General features: G+C 35.0%; 1 protein-coding gene across 1 annotated transcript in view; it reads right to left on the bottom strand.

Moving 5' to 3' along the window:
- LOC145277972 (uncharacterized) overlaps positions 1-20,332 on the bottom strand; it is a 208,121-nt gene that overhangs the window by 999 nt on the left and 186,790 nt on the right. The window contains exons 3-6 of the mRNA XM_080130106.1: positions 15,310-15,570; positions 9,038-9,309; positions 4,622-4,909; positions 1-571 (exon numbers count right to left, since the gene is read on the bottom strand). The exon at positions 1-571 is cut by the window's left edge and continues 999 nt beyond it. Of these exons, the coding sequence (XP_079986232.1) occupies positions 69-571; positions 4,622-4,909; positions 9,038-9,309; positions 15,310-15,570 (1,324 nt within the window). The 3' untranslated portion in view covers positions 1-68. The remainder of the gene's footprint in view (positions 572-4,621; positions 4,910-9,037; positions 9,310-15,309; positions 15,571-20,332) is intronic.

The raw sequence follows: 20,332 nt of genomic DNA, 5'->3' as shown, positions 1-20,332 counted from the left end.
CTTTTTTTTTCAATGAACAAGGATTGTAATGTTTTTTTCTTTTTTACGAATGACCTAAACCGTTTTCGTTAATGAAAAGCTACAATGTAAAATGCACCGACAAAACTGCTCATGATCAATACATTGAAAGCGCGAATGATATTTTGAGCGTTTGAGATCACGGCGACCTGTGAATCAGATTGTTTTTCTATGACTGTCGGCTCCAGGCGCCTCTTAAAGACTGGGTAGACATTGTGATCAAAATCGGGGATCGTAATAGTTTCAAATCTCCCATTAGTTTCGCTGCCTTTTGTGCGATTGAAATACAAGTAACGATAGAGATCGCTTTTATAATTGTCCGCATGGTTCATATAATACGGAATTCCGCCTAACGCCTGTAACAAGAACGTATCCTTCGTTGTCGTGCGCTTCAAGTCGAAGTATCCCGTTTTTCCGTATACCAGCCAGAGAAGGTCAGCAGTGGCGTTGTAGGTAACCGTTATATTGCCAAACATACGATTTCGATATTTGCCCGCGTAAAGATTCGGGTCGTAATTATCTTCGTCTCTTTTTTTGCCGCCATTTGCGTGACCTAAAATTGAAAACAACAAAAAGGTTAAAAATAGGTCCTATGTAATACCGATTTAATATTGCATTTATATATACAGTAAAATCATTTATATACTAACTAATACTTTATAAACAAAAACTATCAAACTTATCATCAGATAACCTGAGCTTTTGGAAAGGCATATATAGTAAGGTCCATTCATACGTCACGCTTTTCATTAAATAACTGAAATAATGCTTTTGTCGGTAAAACTTCTCACACGCACACATTCATACGCAAAAGCTGCAGCTGACGTTGATCAATTTAAACCGGCCATTAAGCATTCCATACGTTAGCTTTTGTGATTTCAAAGTTTTGCATGTCGATGTGATTAAGCGAAGGCATAGATGCCAGTTCCTTCTTTTTCATTTTGCATGTTTCTGAACTTATAATGAGAAGAATGTACAAAATATATAAAGATGACACAAAATCAAAGAGAATTTTAGTTACTACTGGCAGTTCTGTTGGAATTTTATTTTTTATTGACGTATAGCAGTGCAAAGAGAAGTAGGAGGGGGTCAGCCGTTTTAGGTAACCTGTAGGATTCATGTTACCTCCTCCCTTTCTCATCTTGGTCCCGTTGTCCAGCAGTCATACGTACAGAGAGGCCTTTCCAGCCGGCGAATGTGTGTGTGCGTGCACCCTCCCCTCTCTCTCTCTTTCTCTCCCTCTCTTCCTTTTGTCATGTAAGTCCTCGCGGACATTTCTTTCTCTCTTTCTCTCTTTGTTTAGTGTCTTTCCTTTTTCGTAGTAGTATTTCATCATCATTGCTTGAAGATGATTGGCTATTCTGAAAACAATCCCAGAGATCCTTTCTTGCGCCCTTTTTCAAATCAGTTCCGGAAAAGATTTGTTGAGAGAAAGACTCTCGTTTTCTGGGCTCCGTCGACGAACCGACGTACATGGGAGTGGTTGAAATCGGTGTTCTAAAATACACCATTTATTGAAAGGATAAAGTGTGGCAGAGACTGCCACCATTTTTATTTATTCTTTTCCAAAGTGTTGAACGAGACAATCGGCAACTGATTCATTTTCTTCGTCCCTTTTCGAACGGATGAAGAAATAGCCAGACATTCCTTTTCAGAGAAAGGGAATGTTATTTCCGGAGAAAGAAAGAAAAATAAGACAAGCCTTTTCAGAGAAAAGGATTATCATTTCAGAAGAAAAAGAAAAAGAAGTCAACACTTTTCAGAGAAAGGGATTTCCATTCGGACACTCCATACTACTAAGAGAGAGAGAGAGAGAGAGAGAGAGAGAGAGAGAGAGAGAGAGAGAGAGAGAGAGAGAGAGAGAGAGAGAGAGAAACTTAAAAATAACCTTTTGAACGTTTCGTTTGTTTGGAAAAAGTGAGACAGGGGAGAAGAAGAAAAAAAAAACTTTAAAAGAACTTTGCAACTCTGCCTTGCATGTTTTCTTTCCTGAACCCCCTTTTTGTTGAAAGACTGCATTTAAAGACTTAAAAGAACTATTTTCTGTTTTTTGTATGTGCTTTTCCTTTCAGTCTTTCTTTCAAGTAAGAATTGTTTTTCTTGTTTTTGTTTTTTATTTATATGTTGCCTTAAAGGTTTTTTAAAACCTTAGCTTTTGAAAAAAAAAAAAGCAATCATAACATTTTAATTTTTTAAAAATAAATGCGGATCATTTTAATCTCATTTCGGGTCATTTCATTTGCTCATTTCTCTAGTTTCCCATACCCGGAAAATTTGCTTTACTAGCTTCTTTTTTCCTTTTTTTTTTCTGATCCTGGATATGACCTTAAACTATATCCGATGGTGAGGCCCCAGCTAGCGGGCTTTGGGGAGTGTCGAGCAACCCCTTGATTGCCATTGCTCCCAGAGTGGTAGTACCTGTTAGGGTCCCAACTATGGGTTAAATAGCAACTGACTTGAAAACAAAAACAAAACATTCTATTAAAAACATTTTCGTTAAAATCACTGGATTCGGCATTAAATAACCTGAAAAGGGTTGATATGCCGTAAAACAAAAAACAACCAAAAAATCTTTTTTTCTCTCTTTTAATTTGTTACCCCAAAAAACAAATTTTGGTGACGACCCCAAAATTCCGTCAGTTCAGTCCGGCTTTGCTCGGGCCCTATATACTGTTCATAACTTTATGTGCATATGTATATATATATTAAAAAGTTTGACTCATGTCCAGGTACCCTACATCTAAAATTTCAAGTGTTTAGACCCAAAATTGGTGGGGGAGTTTGGTAGAGTCTGCAACGGTCAACTCTTTTAACTTTGACCTCTTGGCAGCAAAATTTTCGACCCAAAACTAATTAAAAAGCTTGCCGCATTTCAAATGTTTAGACCAAAAATTAGTTGAACAGTTTGCTAGAGATCGCAAAGGTCAAATCTTTTGAACTTTGACCCTTTGGCAGCCACATTTCAGCTAAAACCCGATTAAAAAGCTTGCCTTATGTTTGAATACACTTTATGTAAGATTTCAAATGTTTAGAGCAAAAATTGGCTGAGTAATTTGGTAGAGACTGCAGAGGTCAATTTTTAAAAAATGTTGACCCCCAATTTTGACGTCTTAACATTTATTGTTTTGGGCGCAAATAAAATTAAAAGGTTTGATCCATGTCCAAGTAACCCACATCTAAAATTTCAAGTGTTTAGACCCAGAATTGGCGGAGGAGTTTGGTAGAGTTTTCAAAGGACAAAACTTTTAACTTTGACCCCTGGACAGCAAAATTTCTGGCCGAATACGGCTTAAAAAGATTTCCCCAAATCTCAATATCCCTTATGTGAAATCTCGAGTCTGTAGACTGAAAATTGACAGAGTAGTTTGGTAGGGAAAGGTACACACACAGACTCAGAGAGACAATTTCACTTTTATAGATGAATAGATTGAAACTGTTACATTTTCATTCTTGCGGAGTCAACTTCATTCAGACTAAAAACCGAAAAACAAAATAAATTTAGCTTCAACATAATCGTAAGCGAATGTTTTTTTTTTTTAATTCTATTTTAAAGAAATGTAAAATGTGCTTTATTAACAAATGAAAGACTAAATACTGGAAGTTGATGTTCTTTTCGCCAATAACGAAGCTTTTTTTTTATTATTGAACTGTCCATTTGTAATCTTCAATAAAAATCTTTGATCACATATACATATGTACACCGTAGTTTGCTGTTTGAAACCTTATTTAAAACTTTATGTCTTTGACACACTTTTTTTTCACCAACAGATTGTAATCACACACACACACACACACACACACACACACACACACACACACACACACACACACACACACACACACACACACACACACACATATATATGTATATGTATATATATAACTTGAGTTTCTTCAGCCATAATCGAAACCGAAACCATAACTTATGAAAAATTCACGAGAAAATTATTTATATAAAAAAAATAGATTACTGGAGTGTCATCAGTTATAACCGAAACCAAAACTTCTGAAGAATTCTTGATAATTTATTTATATATAAAAAAAATAGATGTATTATAAATTATTTTTATGTATAAAAAATCAGCTATAATCGAAACCGAATTCAAAACTTCTGAAGAATTCTTGATAAATTATTTATATATAAAAAAATAGATGTATTATAAATTATTTTTATGTATAAAAAATCAGCTATAATCGAAACCGAATTCAAAACTTCTGAAGAATTCTTGATAAATTATTTATATATAAAAAAAATAGAGGTATTATAAATTATTTTTATGTATAAAAAATCAGCTATAATCGAAACCGAATTCAAAACTTATGAAGAATTCTTGGTAAAATTATTTATAAAAAAAATGACGTGAGTGCAATCAGCTATACTCGAAACCGAAACCAAAACTTGTGAAGAATTATTGGTAAAATTATTTATTACAAGAAATGGAAGTACATGCCAATTAAACGATTCGGATATAAGTGTGACACAGAAAATAACACCCACGCTATCGTATTAATATATAGATACCATTACAAAATCAAATCGAATAAAAGTGAACACAAAAAAACTTTATAGGACGTATGGCATAAATTCGCCAGATAATCATACCTTTCTGCCAAATGTGCGGTGTGAAGTGCGGCCGAAGAAGATACGCGTTGCGTTCCATTTCGGCCATTAAATTGTCCATCACCTGGCAGACGTTGGTGTAATTAATCCAGCTTGTGTTGTTCAGGGTTAAATCAAGGACAAACGCGCTGACCAAGGTCTTGATCACCATCGCTTCGTTTCCCCCAGTACCGGTCATCGCGAGGAAGGCGCCAACACGCTGCTCGGGTAACATAGAGATAATCGCTTCATAACCAGGAATCGAACCACCATGAGTCAGCAACTTAAAACCTATTATACAAAATATGAAAAACAAACAAAATAAGTAAATACAATATTTACATATCCAAAATTATTTTTTTTCATTGTAAAATATAAGGGATATTTAAGCTAATTATACTGAACATAATAAACATTAACGAAAAAGGCTCCCTCTACCGTGCTAGAAAACTACACAGTTGATAGTATCCTGTACCTCTAAAAAGCCATCATTTACTCATGCATAGAGTATTGGTGCCACATGTGGGCCGGCACATTTACTACTAGTATCTCTCTTTTAGAAGTCGTACAAAAACGTGTCCAATCTGATAGGTCACGCACTATCGGCTAAGTTCCAAAACATCGCCGAAATGTTGAAACTCTGCTATAGTTTTACAAGTACTTTAATAGAATGTACTATGTCAAACTTGTAGCACTAGTACCCTCTCGACCGTAAATACCATCGATTAACCTAGCAAATAACAAAAGTCAATCCTTTCACTGTAGAGGTTCCTAGATGTCGGAAAGTCTTCGACTCTATTCGTTTCTTCCAACGAACTGCTAGACTTTGGAATTCTTTCCTTGTTTCCTGCTTCCCTGAGTGTACTAACACGCAGAAATTTAAAACGTAATGCGAACTCACATCTCACTGCTCAACTCCTTCTATAGTGTCGCTGTACGTATGGCCCCCGCATAGTAAGTAGCCCCTGACGTCCAAGTGGCAAAATATTTAGTTTCGGTTGAAAAAGAGTAAAAATAAAATAAATTTCTCATAGTTAACTATTAACTTAAAAAAAAAAAAAACGCTTTTACACTCTTCCATGAACCTTACCAAACCTAAGTTCCATAAATAACACAATCATTCCCGACATTTTAAATAGAATGTCTAGGATATAGCAAATAAATATTCAATGAAAATTCTGACTTCTATAACAGTGCACTGATGAATTCAGGATACACTGACAAAGCTAAATGCCAAATTTGCACTGACTGCCCTAATAATAATAATAATAATAATAATAATAATAATAATAATAATGAATAAATAAATAAATAAATAAAGAAACTAATAATATCCAATAACACGGTATTGGTTAATAAACCTAAACGTAATACAAACAAAATCAACATGCATAAACCCAATAGGAATCCATAAAATATTAATTATAACAATCAATCGCTGCCAATGAACGGACGAATAATCATAGACGACAAATAATTATCTATTATGTTATCAGCGTGAGTGTTATTCTCATAACGTTTCGGTCGATGTAACCTTCGGCTTTTCTCAAATGTACCTTTTTGAACTCGGGGATTTTTCTGTTGAACTCGGAATTTCGAACGGAATCCTCTATTTAATCCATACAAGTAAAAGTCTTAAGTAAATCGCAATTGTATTCTTAGTATCACCCGCACTGAGGATTGAACCTTCAACCTCCGGAAGAGTGTTACTTAGGACTGAATTTGACTTAATACTTTACCCGTTACGCCACGGGTTCTTATGGACAATACTAGTGTGGATTTTGGGAGCCTTTAACATATTATTTTGTTATTTTAAATGTATAACTTTCCACTACGAACAGTCAATTCCTACAGCTACGTACTTAGAATACGGAGCCATAAAACCTGACGAAGTGATATGGTACAAGAAGGAGAAAGAAGCAACCTTAGTAGAAGTGAGTGTCTCCAATGATGCCGGGTTAGCAGAGCTGAGAGAGAAAAGATAACGAAATACCAAAGTCTTATGTATGACATGAAAAGAAACTGGAATCTTAGGAAGATCTCCATCATCTCAGTAATTATAGAAGCAACTGGATTCCTGAAAAATAATTTCAAAAACTACCTGGCAAACATACTTGGTGAACCAAGTACAAGAGAAATTCAAATACTGCACTTAAAGGGGCGGTCAGCATCTTTAAAAAAATCTCTCGATTGGATTATATAAGATGAATGCTTCATCTCCTTGTCTCATAACGACAGCCTCTGAGGTTTTTCCTTGAACTTAGGGTATAAGCAAAAGTCACAGTCTATACTATATCAACGTTTATGCTATATATTGGTCTGTGACAAGGATGGAGTTGTAAACCGGTGCATTATCTTGGTGAAAATGCGACTGACCCGATTTGAAGAGTACCGACCTCTTCCGACAGAATCTCTTCCTGAATTCCCTTAAAAACTCAACATAGTATTCCTTGTTGACTGTCTGTCTAGTGGGAACCCAATGCATGTAGATCATACCTGTGCTGTCAAAAAAAAAAAAAAAAAAAAAAAAGGGGATCATCATAAGTTTCCTGGCGGATTTGCTCTGTATGGTCTTCCTGGATCTGGGAGAGCCAGCATGCTTCTACTGGGAACTCTGTCCCTTGGTCTCTGGGCCATAGCGATATATTCGACTTTCATCGTAGGTCACTAAAGCATCAAGAACTGAGGGATCTAAATTGATCAGCTCGATCATCTTCTTGTTGTCATGACAATGTCTTTCTGATCTTCTCTGAACACTCTTGGGACAAACTTCGCGCAAACCTTCTACATCTTCAGTTCCTCACGAATAATTGTGTGAACAGTTCCTACACTGACATCAAGCTGTGCACTTATTGTCTCTATAGACACACGGCGGTTCTTATCCATGAAATTCTTTATTTAGCCAATCAACTCTGGTGTTCTGACTTCCTTACTCCTCCCACACCTCATCATTTTTCACAGATTCCATGCCTTCCTTGAATCTCTTATGCCACTCCAAAACTGATGCTCGATTAATACAAGATGGTTCAAAAGCAGCCGGAAGCACTTCATACGTTTCTGTGGCATATTTTCCAAGTTTAAAACAAAATTTTATTGCATATCGTTCTTCTAAAATGTCCTCACGTCCAGATTGCAGTTTTGCAATTCACCAGCTGTGATAAACAGGCTTTTGTAGCTGTTCATTTGAACTTAAAATCATAAAAATAGGTCAGTCATCTCATAACATGTATAGCAATATCATACTGAATCTTCAAGAGTCTACGACAATTTTTAATGACTGTACAAAAACAAGCCTGGAAACTTATTGAAGGCATCTCATAGCCAAGCAAGTGAATGAGATTAAACCATATAAAATCAAATTTCTATCGGCAAATATGGTTGACGGTTGGTAGAATGTAGTCATGTTATATAGCGGATTTGCATTGTATTGCATGATAAAGATAGGATCGACTCAAACAACAGTCAAAATAAGTTTGGGTATAATAAGACGTATTTCGTCATTTCAAGTGATCTAAACAACGTATCACTTTTTTTAAAATAAAATAAATATTTTATATTGACATTCATTTATCATTTGTTTAATAAATGCTGAAAATTTAATAAAGATCGGATAATTCTGTTTTGCGGAAATCGGGGCATTCCTTTTTGGTTAAAATTATTTTCATTACATTGTTCGTCACATAATAGATAAACTATGATAATGCAATACATACAGCTACGTAACTAGAAAACTGAGCTATTAAACCGGATATCGTGATATGGAACAAGAAGGAAGGATAAAGAAGCCATCTTAATAGTAGTGTCTTCAATGATGTTGGGTTAAACAGAGTCGGGAAGGAGAATATAACGAAATTGCAAGGTCTGATATGTACAGGAAAAGAAACTGGAACCCCCGGAAGATCGCCGCCATTATAGAAGTAACGGAACTCATAAAGAAGAAGTTAAAAAATACCTGACAAATATACACACTGAACCAAATGCAAGAGAGAAAGAGAGAGAGAGAGAGAGAGAAAAAGAGAAAGAGAGAGATTAAGAGAGAGAGAGAGGGGGGAGAGAGATAAAGAGAGAGAGAGAGAGAGAAAGAGAGAGAGAGGGGAGAGAGAGAGAGAGAGAGTGAGTGAGTGAGTGAGTGAGAGAGAGAGAGAGAGAGAGAGAGAGAGAGAGAGAGAGAGAGAGAGAGAAAGAACAAAATACAAGCAATTGCACTCTAAACGGACGGTTAGACACTTAAAATAATTCTCGGTTGGAATATATGACGTAGCGGGTGAATGCTTGTCATCAGGTAGGATGCCCTGTCTCCGGCTAGAACAAAATGATAAAAAAAAAAAAAATGAAATAAAATACAGATAAGCAGTTCAATTAAAAGACAAAATGAATAAAATAAAATTAAAAAAAAAGACAAACAATTTTCTTTCTCACCTCGGTAAGAGCCAACTTCCCACCCCATCCCATATCCCTCACGAGTGAAAGATACGGAGACTGCCGGTTGCAAGAATCGATCCCGGATAAGATCGTAGGCCTCTGTGAAGCGGTCAATGTCCAACGTATACAAACTGTTCAGTTTTTCTTGGGAGATTATTTGACTATTTTTTTCGGTATCAATCCCGTTCATAAGATTCATACGCAACCACTTCCCCATTTCATTCGACGTTGAACAGATACCGTTAGCAGCCCGGGTCAGTTTGTAACCCCTGCAATGATAAAGAGTAAAAATAAAAATTAAAAAAAAGCGAATTCTTGAAATACGAAAAATTCTCTGAAGCTATTCTGAAGTCACTATAATTTCATTTGGACCAACAAACGTTTTATTTGTATTAGTCTCATCTTGAGTGTCCTTCTCGCACCGTTTCGGCTGATGTAACCTCTGACTTTCTTAAGACGTATCTTGTCGAACTCGAGAATCTTCCTATCAATTTCAAGGATCTGTACGGAATTTCGAACGAAACCTTTTTATTAATTTAATTAGCGGAGGTAGCATGTTCTCTCTCCGTCAGTCATGACCGAGTAGAAGTCTGCAATAATTCGTCGCAACTGTATTCTTAGTATCGCCTGCCATGAGGATTGAACCTTTAACCTTTAGAAGAGTGTCACTTAAATCTTAATTTTACTAAGTACTTTATCCATTGTGCGTTTACGAACTACTAAAAACTTATAACCGGTCATGGCTGACAAAACGAGGGCATGCTACCCCCGTGGATTAAATAAAGGTTCCGCCCAGAATTCCGTACAGATTCCGGAGTTCGAACAGAAGAAGGTCGGAGGTTACATCGACCGAAACGTAGTCAGTACGACACTCGAGATGAGAAAAGTAGTCCGAATAATCCAAGTGATACAAATCATTCTTTTGTATCTAAAAAATTTAGAAGCGTAATAAACGTTTAATTCTAATTAATTTCCACAAATAATCACACGCATCTGTTAATGGGAGTTAGGGTTGGGGTTAGGGTTAACGAGGGTTCTGTTGATGAGAAAAGATCACCCTATACTAAATTAAGGTTAAAATATTTCATATAAGAAGTCGTTTTACCTTGTGTCCATGATTAAAGAAAGTTCAGATTTCAATAGAATAAAGTGGACATTGTTTAATGTTGGATGATAAACCGCCCCCCCCAAAAAAAAACACCCCGGAGAGTTTAAATGTAACGAAACGAAACTTTAGTATCATTCTTTTTGATATGTTCCAATTTTAATATAATATTTATATTTATCGTTGTAATATTCTATAATATAAATTTCACGTGTCTGCTTAAATGTATGTATGTACGTACGTACTTATGTATGTATGTATGTATGTATGTATGCATGTATGTCTGACTAAAACTTTCAACAGAGGCGACGGAGTTTCACGAGATCAGTATAGTTTTGAAGCTCAACGCTTCGCATGATAAAGATCGAAAATTTGGCTAAAAACAATTAATTCCTTCACCTTTAACGGGGCACTTTTCTTTAAGGAGGAGTCGCTTTTTTAACCGATATTTTCGAAAGTCATCCCCTATTTTCGATTGACTAGCCTTAATTTAAACCTTCACCATTCCGGTTTGGCGAAGACGTTACGTTATTTTTTCACGCTTTTTCCTCCTCCGCGGTGCAGGTTCGAGCCTGCCTGCCTACTACCACTTTTATTTTGCTCAACACACACTTCAAAACACCCGGACAACGCTGGACACCCAGGCTCATTATATATAAATAGTAGATATGATCTGAGGATCGAAAGGATTAAAAAACAACTTCATGGCTAGGAAGAGGTGAAAGTCAGAGGGTGCAAGGTCAGGAGAGTAGGGAAGATGGGGAAGGATTTCATAATCACACGCCCGTGCTTCTGATCTGGCGACATGCGAGTTGTGGACCGGAGCGTTGTCCTGCAGGAGTAGGGTACCTTTGCTGATGTTGCGCTAATTCTTGATTTTGATAGTTTCCCTTAATTTCCTCAAAAGTGAAGCATGATAGGCTCCTGTAATTGTGGTACCCTTTGCCAGAAAATCTGTCATCATTACTCCGTCCTAGTCCAAGAAAACTGTGAGCATGACCTTGCTAGCGAAGGGCTGCACCCTTGCCTTTTTTGGAGGTAGTGTGTCCAAGTGCTTCCACTGTATTGACTGGGCTTTGGTCTCTGGATCATTGTGATGGACCCAGGTTTCATCCTGTGTAATCAGTCTTTTGAAAAACTTTGACTCATCTTCTTGGCACATCTCGCTTCTGGAATGGTGGGAATCCATCTGGCAGACACCTTATGCATATGCAAATGGTAATGAATGATAGTTTCCACAGGCCCTGTGCTAATCTTGACATCTTGAGCTATTTGGCGAATAGTAATGCGCCGATCTTCCAAAATGGCATCCTCAACTTGACGGACAGATGCCTCATCAATGACAGAAGGGGGGGGGAGCGACCAGGTCTGGGAGCTGTTTCCACAGACTTCCGGCCATGTTTGAATTCACGATGTCAGCGTTTTATAAGGTCATATGATGGCGCATTATTACCATAAGTTTCTTTCATTTCATCAAAAGTCTCCTGTGGTGTGTGTCCTTTCAAATACAAAAACCGGATCACTGCTCGACATTCAACGGGCTCCATTTCATACCTGACTCAGTTCAAAGACCAGTAAAACAGAAACCACAATTAGTTCAAAGCTGTAATTTGCCACATAACCCGTAGAGATATAAATTATTGCACATGCAAAATTTTAGCTAGATCAGACAACTGGAAGTGGGCAAGGGGCATTACTTATTGCACACCCCTCGTAGGACTTCATGACCTAACAATTAACGCACACGATCACACCACATATTGTCTGAGGTCCAAATCCTAGAACAGTCAACCGAGTGGTAGTACCAGGAAACACACTGTTTTATATATATATATATATATATATATATATATATATATATATATATATATATATATATATATATAGTGGATTTGTATTGTATTATATGGTAAAAAAGATTTGTCTTGTATTATATGGTAAAAAAGAGATCGACTAAAACACGTCAAAACTAGTTACAATGAAAATTATTTTAACTAAAAAGGAATACCCGATTCCCGCAAAATAGGATTATCCGCTCTTGATGAAATTTTCAGCATTTATTAATTGATAAATGAATTTCAGTGTAAAATATTTTATTTTTAAAAAGTGATACATTATTTAGATCATATGGAAGGACGAAATACGTTTTCATTTTCATTGTATTGTTCATCACATGATAAGCTATGATTTGATTATACAATTCCTACAGCTACGCACCTAGAAAATGGAGCTATTAAACCTGATATATATATATATATATATATATATATATATATATATATATATATATCAGGTTTAATAGCTGATATATGTATGTATGTATGTATGTATATATATATTTGTGTGTGTGTATATGTGTATTGGGGTAGAGAGGGTTCCTGTAAGCCGTGGTGAAGGCAACCTTTCTAGGAGAAGCAAATCTCTGATTTAAAAAAACATAAAGCGGAAGACCAGTACCAGCATTAAGCTGGTCTGCAGTTTAAGTTGTTGCTGGCTATCTTGCTCTTGCTTGTTGCTGGATCTCAACATTTTGAACCGAGAGAGAGACTTAGCTGTCGTACAAAGCTAAGACTCTGTAACATCATATTGGTATAGATACTCCCTCAGACATTTGGGCTCATGGATTTTAAATGTCTGAGGGAGTGGCACTCGTCTAACAAGACGTTGCAATCATCATCATATATATATATATTTATAAATATATATATATATATATATATATATATATATATATATATATATATATATATATATATATATATATATATCAGGGTTAATAGCTCCACTTTCCAAAAGCAGACACTAATAATTTACGGCCAAATTTTATGAAAAATCAACATTTTTCAATAGACCTCCAATCCAATAATTTCTTTCAGGACATAATTTTAAAGCCTAGAAGCTCTTAATAACAAAAGTGGTTCCATGGATTTCATATTTATAATGCGAACACTGATGATGACGAAGGTAGACGGGAGCAGTGCACTTTTGATAATTAATATTTGAAAGTAATTTTGGAACGAAATTCGCGTCAATGCTTTTAAGATACTTAATATGATTGTTTTAAGGGATATTATTATGCACAGACCTTGCCAACAGGATAACATAAGAAATAAATTATTGAATTGGAGCTCCAATCGAATAATTTCTTTTAAAACATATAAATCTTTTATAATGAAAGTGGTTTAATAATAATTTTAACAATGACGGCGGTTCCAGAAATTCTATAGTCATAAGAGCGTTGAAGATGAAGAAGATATAGGACGACCATGCACTTGTTACAATTAATGTTTGAAAGCAATTGGTGAAAAATAAAACACACGCTAAAGTTTAAGAGAAATCTCTAAAGCACTTGGTAACAATATTTCAACAATATTTAACAATCTGAAGGAAGTAAGTTAAGTTAGTAATTTCAATAAATCTGTCCCGAATGAACCCAATTAATAGTGCATGTTTCTAAAATTGTCCATTACTTTCTGAATGTTACATTAAAGAGTGCATATGTTACACAATTGATGGTCTTGTCGGATAGCGGTTACATCGGCTAGTTTAAATCTTGACAACGGTCGAACCAAGGATATTACGAAGTGACACGTTGTTTAAGAAATAAACCAGTTCTCACTAACGATAAAAGAAAAAGGTTACTTGAAGCGGCTATAAAGGCTAAAGCAGAATAAAAACAAAGAGGCGACACATGGCGTCAGGGATATCGAGATTGACAAAGAAACGAAGATTTTCAGATTTGTTTCTCTATGGAACGTTGTGCGAGACAAGCCGCCAATAATGCTGCAAAAACTGAAAGGAAAACTTTGATAATCGTCAAGAGTGAAATGCCCCCAAGACCCCCGTTCGTTATGCCCACCTATTTATTCTTAATAAGATAATTAACTAACTAGCATGATGCCTGTAAATTCCATGAGATGAGAAATATATTTAAGCAACAAATATGTTTTGTTATAGTTGGGATTTTTTTCTGGATAGCGCGAAAAATTAGTTTTCGAACGGAAAAACCAATAACACGCAGTAAATATGAGTTTATTAACATTTTTATGAAAATAATGTGCATTGTATTTTAAATATAGAACCGGCCCACATGAGATAAATTTATAAGTACTAATAAACACCTAGAAAGTTATATTGTGCTAGATAGTTCAATACAAATAATAAAATCACATTGTAAGAGACAATCTTTATTTTACTCCTTCAGCCCAGCACTTCTTGGCAGACAATGTTTTTTATTTTGCCCTGTTTCTTTTGAATGTTCCCTTTTTATGTAATATTTCACTGATTTCTTTCTTTGGTGAAGAACTGCCGCACGTCGAAATTACTAGGAGTTCCTTTCTTACAGTATTACAATAATGATCACATATGATATGTAATATTCGATATAATGATACGCGAAAACGAGGCCACATTAAAGGGAGGCAACTCTCGTATTCTTGTCCAGGGTTGGCAGCTGGGCCTTTTTCGAAGCTAAATTTCGCGAATTTGACCTCTTTTGAAGCAGTTTTACTCTAAAAAAAATTATTTGGCCTTTTTTCAAGGCGTAACGTACGGAATAATTAAAGAAGTAACAAGCAGATTATTATAAAGATTAGTTAAGAGAATTTTAGCCCCTCTCTTTTTTTCTGAACGAGGTAAAAATTATATTTGTCAAGGTCAAGTGATGTTGAATCATAGCTATGCGGACGGGGAAGGCACTAGAAATTAATGCAGCGATCACAAGACGAAATTGTGACGACGACAACAAAGAGGAAGAAACAACGATGAGAATTGTGCAGCGTCAGTCAGCAACGAAAGAAGAAGAAGAAGAAGGAGAAGAAGAAGAAGAAGAAGAAGAAGAAAGAAGATATAGACGATACTGAATAATAAGAAGAAAAGAAAACACTGAAGATACTGAAGTAGAAGAAGAAGAAGAAGAAGAAGAAGAAGAAGAAGAAGAAGAAGAAGAAGAAGAAGAAGAAGAGAAAACCAATAAGAAAAGGTAAATCATGCATTAACATTAAAACTGGTCGTTGGACAATTAAAAAAGAAGTAGAGTCCTAAGAAACTAATGAACGTGCAAAAGATGCGTAAAAGAAAATGGCAAATATACCCAGTTATAAAGACTTTTAAGTAATGAAAACGTTATACGAAGTCTGATATTTCAAGAATAAATGAAGCTTACCTCAAGGCCTGTAGAGAAACCGGATATTGTCTGTTGTTTATTTTCAAGCTTGGTTCAGCCAGATTGTTATCGCTTGATTGCAGCTTATGTACGAAGGTGGTGGACGACATCTTCAAAGGTTGCAGTATGTGTTCGCTCAAAAGCGATTCGTATGATTTGCCGCCAAGTTTCTCCACGACTTTCTCCGCTATGTAAAACAGCAAGTCACTATGAAACACTCTTTCTCGGAAATCGAAAGCCTCCTGGGCATGCACCAAATGGCTAGAATTAAAAATAGAAACAATGCAATTAAATATGACATTAATTTGACATATTTTTAGAAAGAAAAGTAAACGTCTTATCTGGGCTAATGATTACTATTTTTCTTTTTTTTAATTAAAAGTGCATCTTCTAGATGACTTTTTTGACAAACAATCCGCCCTGATCATCCACGACAACCACAAGCAGGAACTGAACCTGGAGCACGCAGTCTTCCCAGTGTCTTCCGAGAGCCGTCTAAACACTAGCCTTGCGATTAGCTCGTCCTTGATATTACATGTGTAACAGAGCGTATATGAGCGCGTACGAAAATATCAGCAGTACTCGAATGATGGATGACAAGCGATTGTATTAGCAGCAGGAGCAGCGTTTGAACGCGTATGCAAATTGGCAAGTGTGCTCAATTGGTATATATAAAGGGTGAAATATAACTGAATAAGCATATTTCTCTTTCTTTCTCTCTCGCCTTCTCTCTTTCTCTCTCTCTCTCACACACACACGCACACACACATCTATAGATATACATCTGTGTGAATTTCCGAGGAACTTAGTTGTTTGGCGGAAGTTCATACGTCGAAATCGACGTAAGAGTCCATCTATAATATAAATCTCACCTGCCTGTTAAAATGTTTGTTTGCATGTATGTATGTATGTATGTATGTATGTATGTCTAATATTTCGGCAGAGGCGACGGATTTTCACGAGCTCGGTATCGTTTTGAAGCTCGACCCTTCGGACGACAAATATTGAAAAATTGGCTAAAAACATTAATTCCTTCATCCTCAACTAGGCACTTTTCTACAGGAAGGGATCGCTATTTTCGCCGATATTTTCGAAAGTTATCCTCCATTTTCGATTGACTACCCTTAATTTAAACATTCGTCACTTCCGGTTTGGCGATGGGCATAACGGTAAAGACGCCACGCTTTTTTTCACGTTCTTTTCCTCCTTCGCGGTACGGGTTTGAGCCTGCCTGCCTATTACCATTTGTTTTTCTCAACACAAACCTCGAAACACACGGGCAACAAGTATCAAATAATTCAGTTGCACTAAATTATATGTTTTGAGTAATAAAGAATATGCTATAATCAAATATATATAAAAAAAATTAAGGTTAAAAAAAAATTAAGGTTAAAAAAAAAAACCGAAAAGCAGTTAAAGTTAAATTTGAAAAGCAAGGTCAAACTGACCCAGACAAAAAGCGCGAAAGTTAGCGTTAATAATTAGGTCAGCTTAGATATGCACGTGAAAGTCCCAGAATTAAATTAAGAAAACTGATCAGAAGAACAAATAAATGGCCAAGTTTAATAAATGGGGCGTCTGTTATATATATATATATATATATATATATATATATATATATATGTACACACACATACATATATATATACACATACACATACATATACATACATACAGACACACAAATGCACACATACATGTATATACATACACACACGCATATAAATATATATATATATATATATGTATACATATACAATAACACACACACACATATATATACATAGATATACAAACACACACGCATGCATAAATATATACACATATCCAAAAACATATACAAGATAAGCAAAAATATACATACTTACATACAAAATAAGGTGAGGGAGAGGCCGGTATCTACAAACTCCGGAATAAGGCAAATAAATGTGTATGTAAATGCATATAGTGAAATATAAGTAAACAAATACATAGAATAAAAATGAGTTGATGTATATATTCAATTAATAGGTATACTTATACCATAAAACGGAGACAGCAGATGGAAAACCGCCCAAAGAAATAAAGAAAAACAAATAAAATTAAAAATATAAAAAGCTTAGAAGGTAAGATTATATAAAAAAAAATTATGGGAAAAGATATATATTTGAAGGGTTAATTAATAGCTATGTGATTTCAAATTTACCATATTTAAACTTTGACATATGTTTGCAATAGGAGATCAGTTCATTTTTAGAGTTTATTATATTACTACTTTGAGGGGAGGTTATAATAGTTATAGCTTCAGATGTACAGAGGTGACAAGACTTAGATCCTGGAGTTTAAGACTTAACTTTTTTTAGGATGGTCCATTTAATCGAAAAGTGGGTATTGGCAGAGTTAAGCTTTTCAACCAGTGTAGTTAGAGAAGTTCCCTGGTTATTATTTGAATTTTGGTTATTGAAAGAAGAAGTGTGGTTTGAAATTCTTTTCTTTATTAAAGTTGAAGTAGCACCTATATATGTATATGTTTTATTAATAGCTCGGGGTTGAGAATTAATATTAATTTGTTGATTTATACTGGGAAGAGAATTTAAATTTTGTTCATTTTGATGAACAGAGGGTAGGACAGTAATTATAGCAGGATTGGTTTAGAGGGGATAATTAGTGTTATCAGTGTAAGGATGGCTGCTATGAAAAATATTATTATTATTATTATAGCTGGTTGTATGATTGAAAATAGAGGGGCTGGTTGATTCGTTTGTTGGATTAATAATTATATCAGAGGGAGGGTCGGAGGAAGGATAATTTGGTGGCAAAATATTATTGTCTATTATGGGAGAATTGCGTGGGAGCTCTGTAATTGTGCATGAATATATTACATCTTTATGGATGCAATCATTATTGAGTGGACAAAGATGTTTGTTAATACAGTTGCAGTTTCTTTTTGGTTGGATTGGGAAAGGGATTTTTTGGGCTGATTTAATTTTTTTGTTATTAGATGCTAAGATTCTTTGTGCTAAATTAGGCATAGTAGAATAAGAAATTCTTATTGAGTTTTTATTAAAACTTGAACTATATCTGTGTGGGTATTTGAAAGAATTTTCTACAATATTGAAGAATTCTTTAGATATATTAGTTTTAACATTTACGCTAAATGGAGGATTAAACCAAATATTTTTCTTTCTCCTCGTACGACAGGGTGGGTTAGAAGTATTACGATTAGCATGTTGGTTCGGATTATATTTGTGGAGTGGACCATTGCTATAGATAGCAGCAGATCTTGTTATTTGAACTGGTTTCTTGCGAGTCATATTGTGTGTCATTACAGATTTAAGACGGCATACAGGTGGAGCATAATGGTTATATTGAATCTTTTCATTGTATCCTGAATTTCCTAAGGCATTATTGAAGAAAGTAGCATTTTGATTAAAGGTTTTTTTATCGGCTGAGAGCGTAGAAATTCTTCTAGAGACGGATGGTACTATAGATTTTATAATTGAATTGGCGTGGTTAGAAGATTTATGGACGTATAAAAGCGTAAGGTTTGGTTTATGATAGGGGCTGTAAGTTTCAGTATTAAGATTAAGTGTAATGTCTAGAAAATCTGAAGTTTTTTTATTTAGTTCAATAATTATAGAAAGGCCAAAATTATTAAAAAAGTTATGTAATTTTTTAATTGTATTATTATACTCTCTTGGCCTTGCTGTTGTTGTAAATAGAGCATCGTCTCTATAAAGGCCCCCTTGGATATGTTTAAAGTGGTATTTCAGTTCTTTCAGTAAGAAGAGTCCCACTAAATCTGTAACCTCAGCAGAGTCGGAAGCACCCATTAAGATGTCAAAATTATTAGGTGTATCTTTTCTAGTCCAAAACTTATTGTTAAATTGTATAAGGAATTTTCTGGCTAGGAGAATTAATTTAATTTCCAAATGAGTTAAGTCAGAATTTCTTTTAGCAAAGATTAGGGCCTTATTTAAGAGGATCGGTGAAATTGATTGATAATAATTGTTGATGTAAAAGGTTATGAAGTTAAGGAGGTGTTTATTTTTAAGGGAAACAAACCAATTAATTACAGAATTCGAATTTTGCCAAAGGGGGAAGCTAACTTTTTCTTTAATAGAGGTGATAATTATATCTAAGATGTTTTTGCTTACCGCACCCAAGTCAGAGCTAGATGGGCAGATCAATCTAATGGAGGGGTTATCATAAAAATTAGGTTTATGGTCTTTGAGGGTGAATCTAGGGGTACCCGGAGAAAGTATTTCAGTGGAGTTATGAATGTTCATAGAAGTCAGTAAAGATTTAGCTTCAGAATAAATAGAATCCAAAAGGTTTGACCTTGCTTTTCAAATTTAACTTTAACCGCTTTTCGTTTTTTTTTAAACCTTAATTTTTTGGATTCACAGACAGACGTGTTTTAAATATTATCTCCAGTGCTTTTCTTTTAATGATTTGGAATTCATTCCATTTGCGCTTTTTTCCAAGGAACTCTGCCTTTTGGATTATTTTGGACCATTTCGAATTTACGCATTGGATTGAAATTTTAAATTCGACCGTTTTGGATTTTACCATTTTTGGATTTTTACCCTTCACCGGACTATCCATTCATGTGAAATCTTTTGATCATTTTTCTTTTGCCTCCTGTTCCCCTTACCTCACCCTTTTTTTTTTAACCAAGTAAGATCTGTGACTTACTTGTAGTTTCATTAAATACTTTTATATGCAAAATCCGATCCTGCATTTTGCTAATTCCTGCCCTCTGATGAGAAGGAGAGTATTTCTTCGAAACTCCGCGGATTAAGGACTATCCACTTATCTTGTGCTTCCTTTTTTAAAATTAAATATGTTTTTAACTCTTTTTCAAGATGTCTTTTAACATGTTTTATTAATCATTTGTTCATATTATAAGCTCTATTTCCTTTTCGGTTTTATTGAGCTTTACAAATCTGGCTGAGTTTATTTTACTTGTAAATATTAACTCTTTAATATTTATAATATATTTTAAGTTTACCATTTTGATTACCTTGGTAAACTTATTGTA

The sequence above is a fragment of the Euprymna scolopes genome, chromosome 6 (genome assembly GCF_053919585.1).
Source record: "Euprymna scolopes isolate OS-2025 chromosome 6, ASM5391958v1, whole genome shotgun sequence".
In the NCBI taxonomy this organism is placed as follows: Eukaryota; Metazoa; Mollusca; class Cephalopoda; order Sepiida; family Sepiolidae; genus Euprymna; species Euprymna scolopes.
This window is presented reverse-complemented; position numbering and strand designations above follow the sequence as displayed.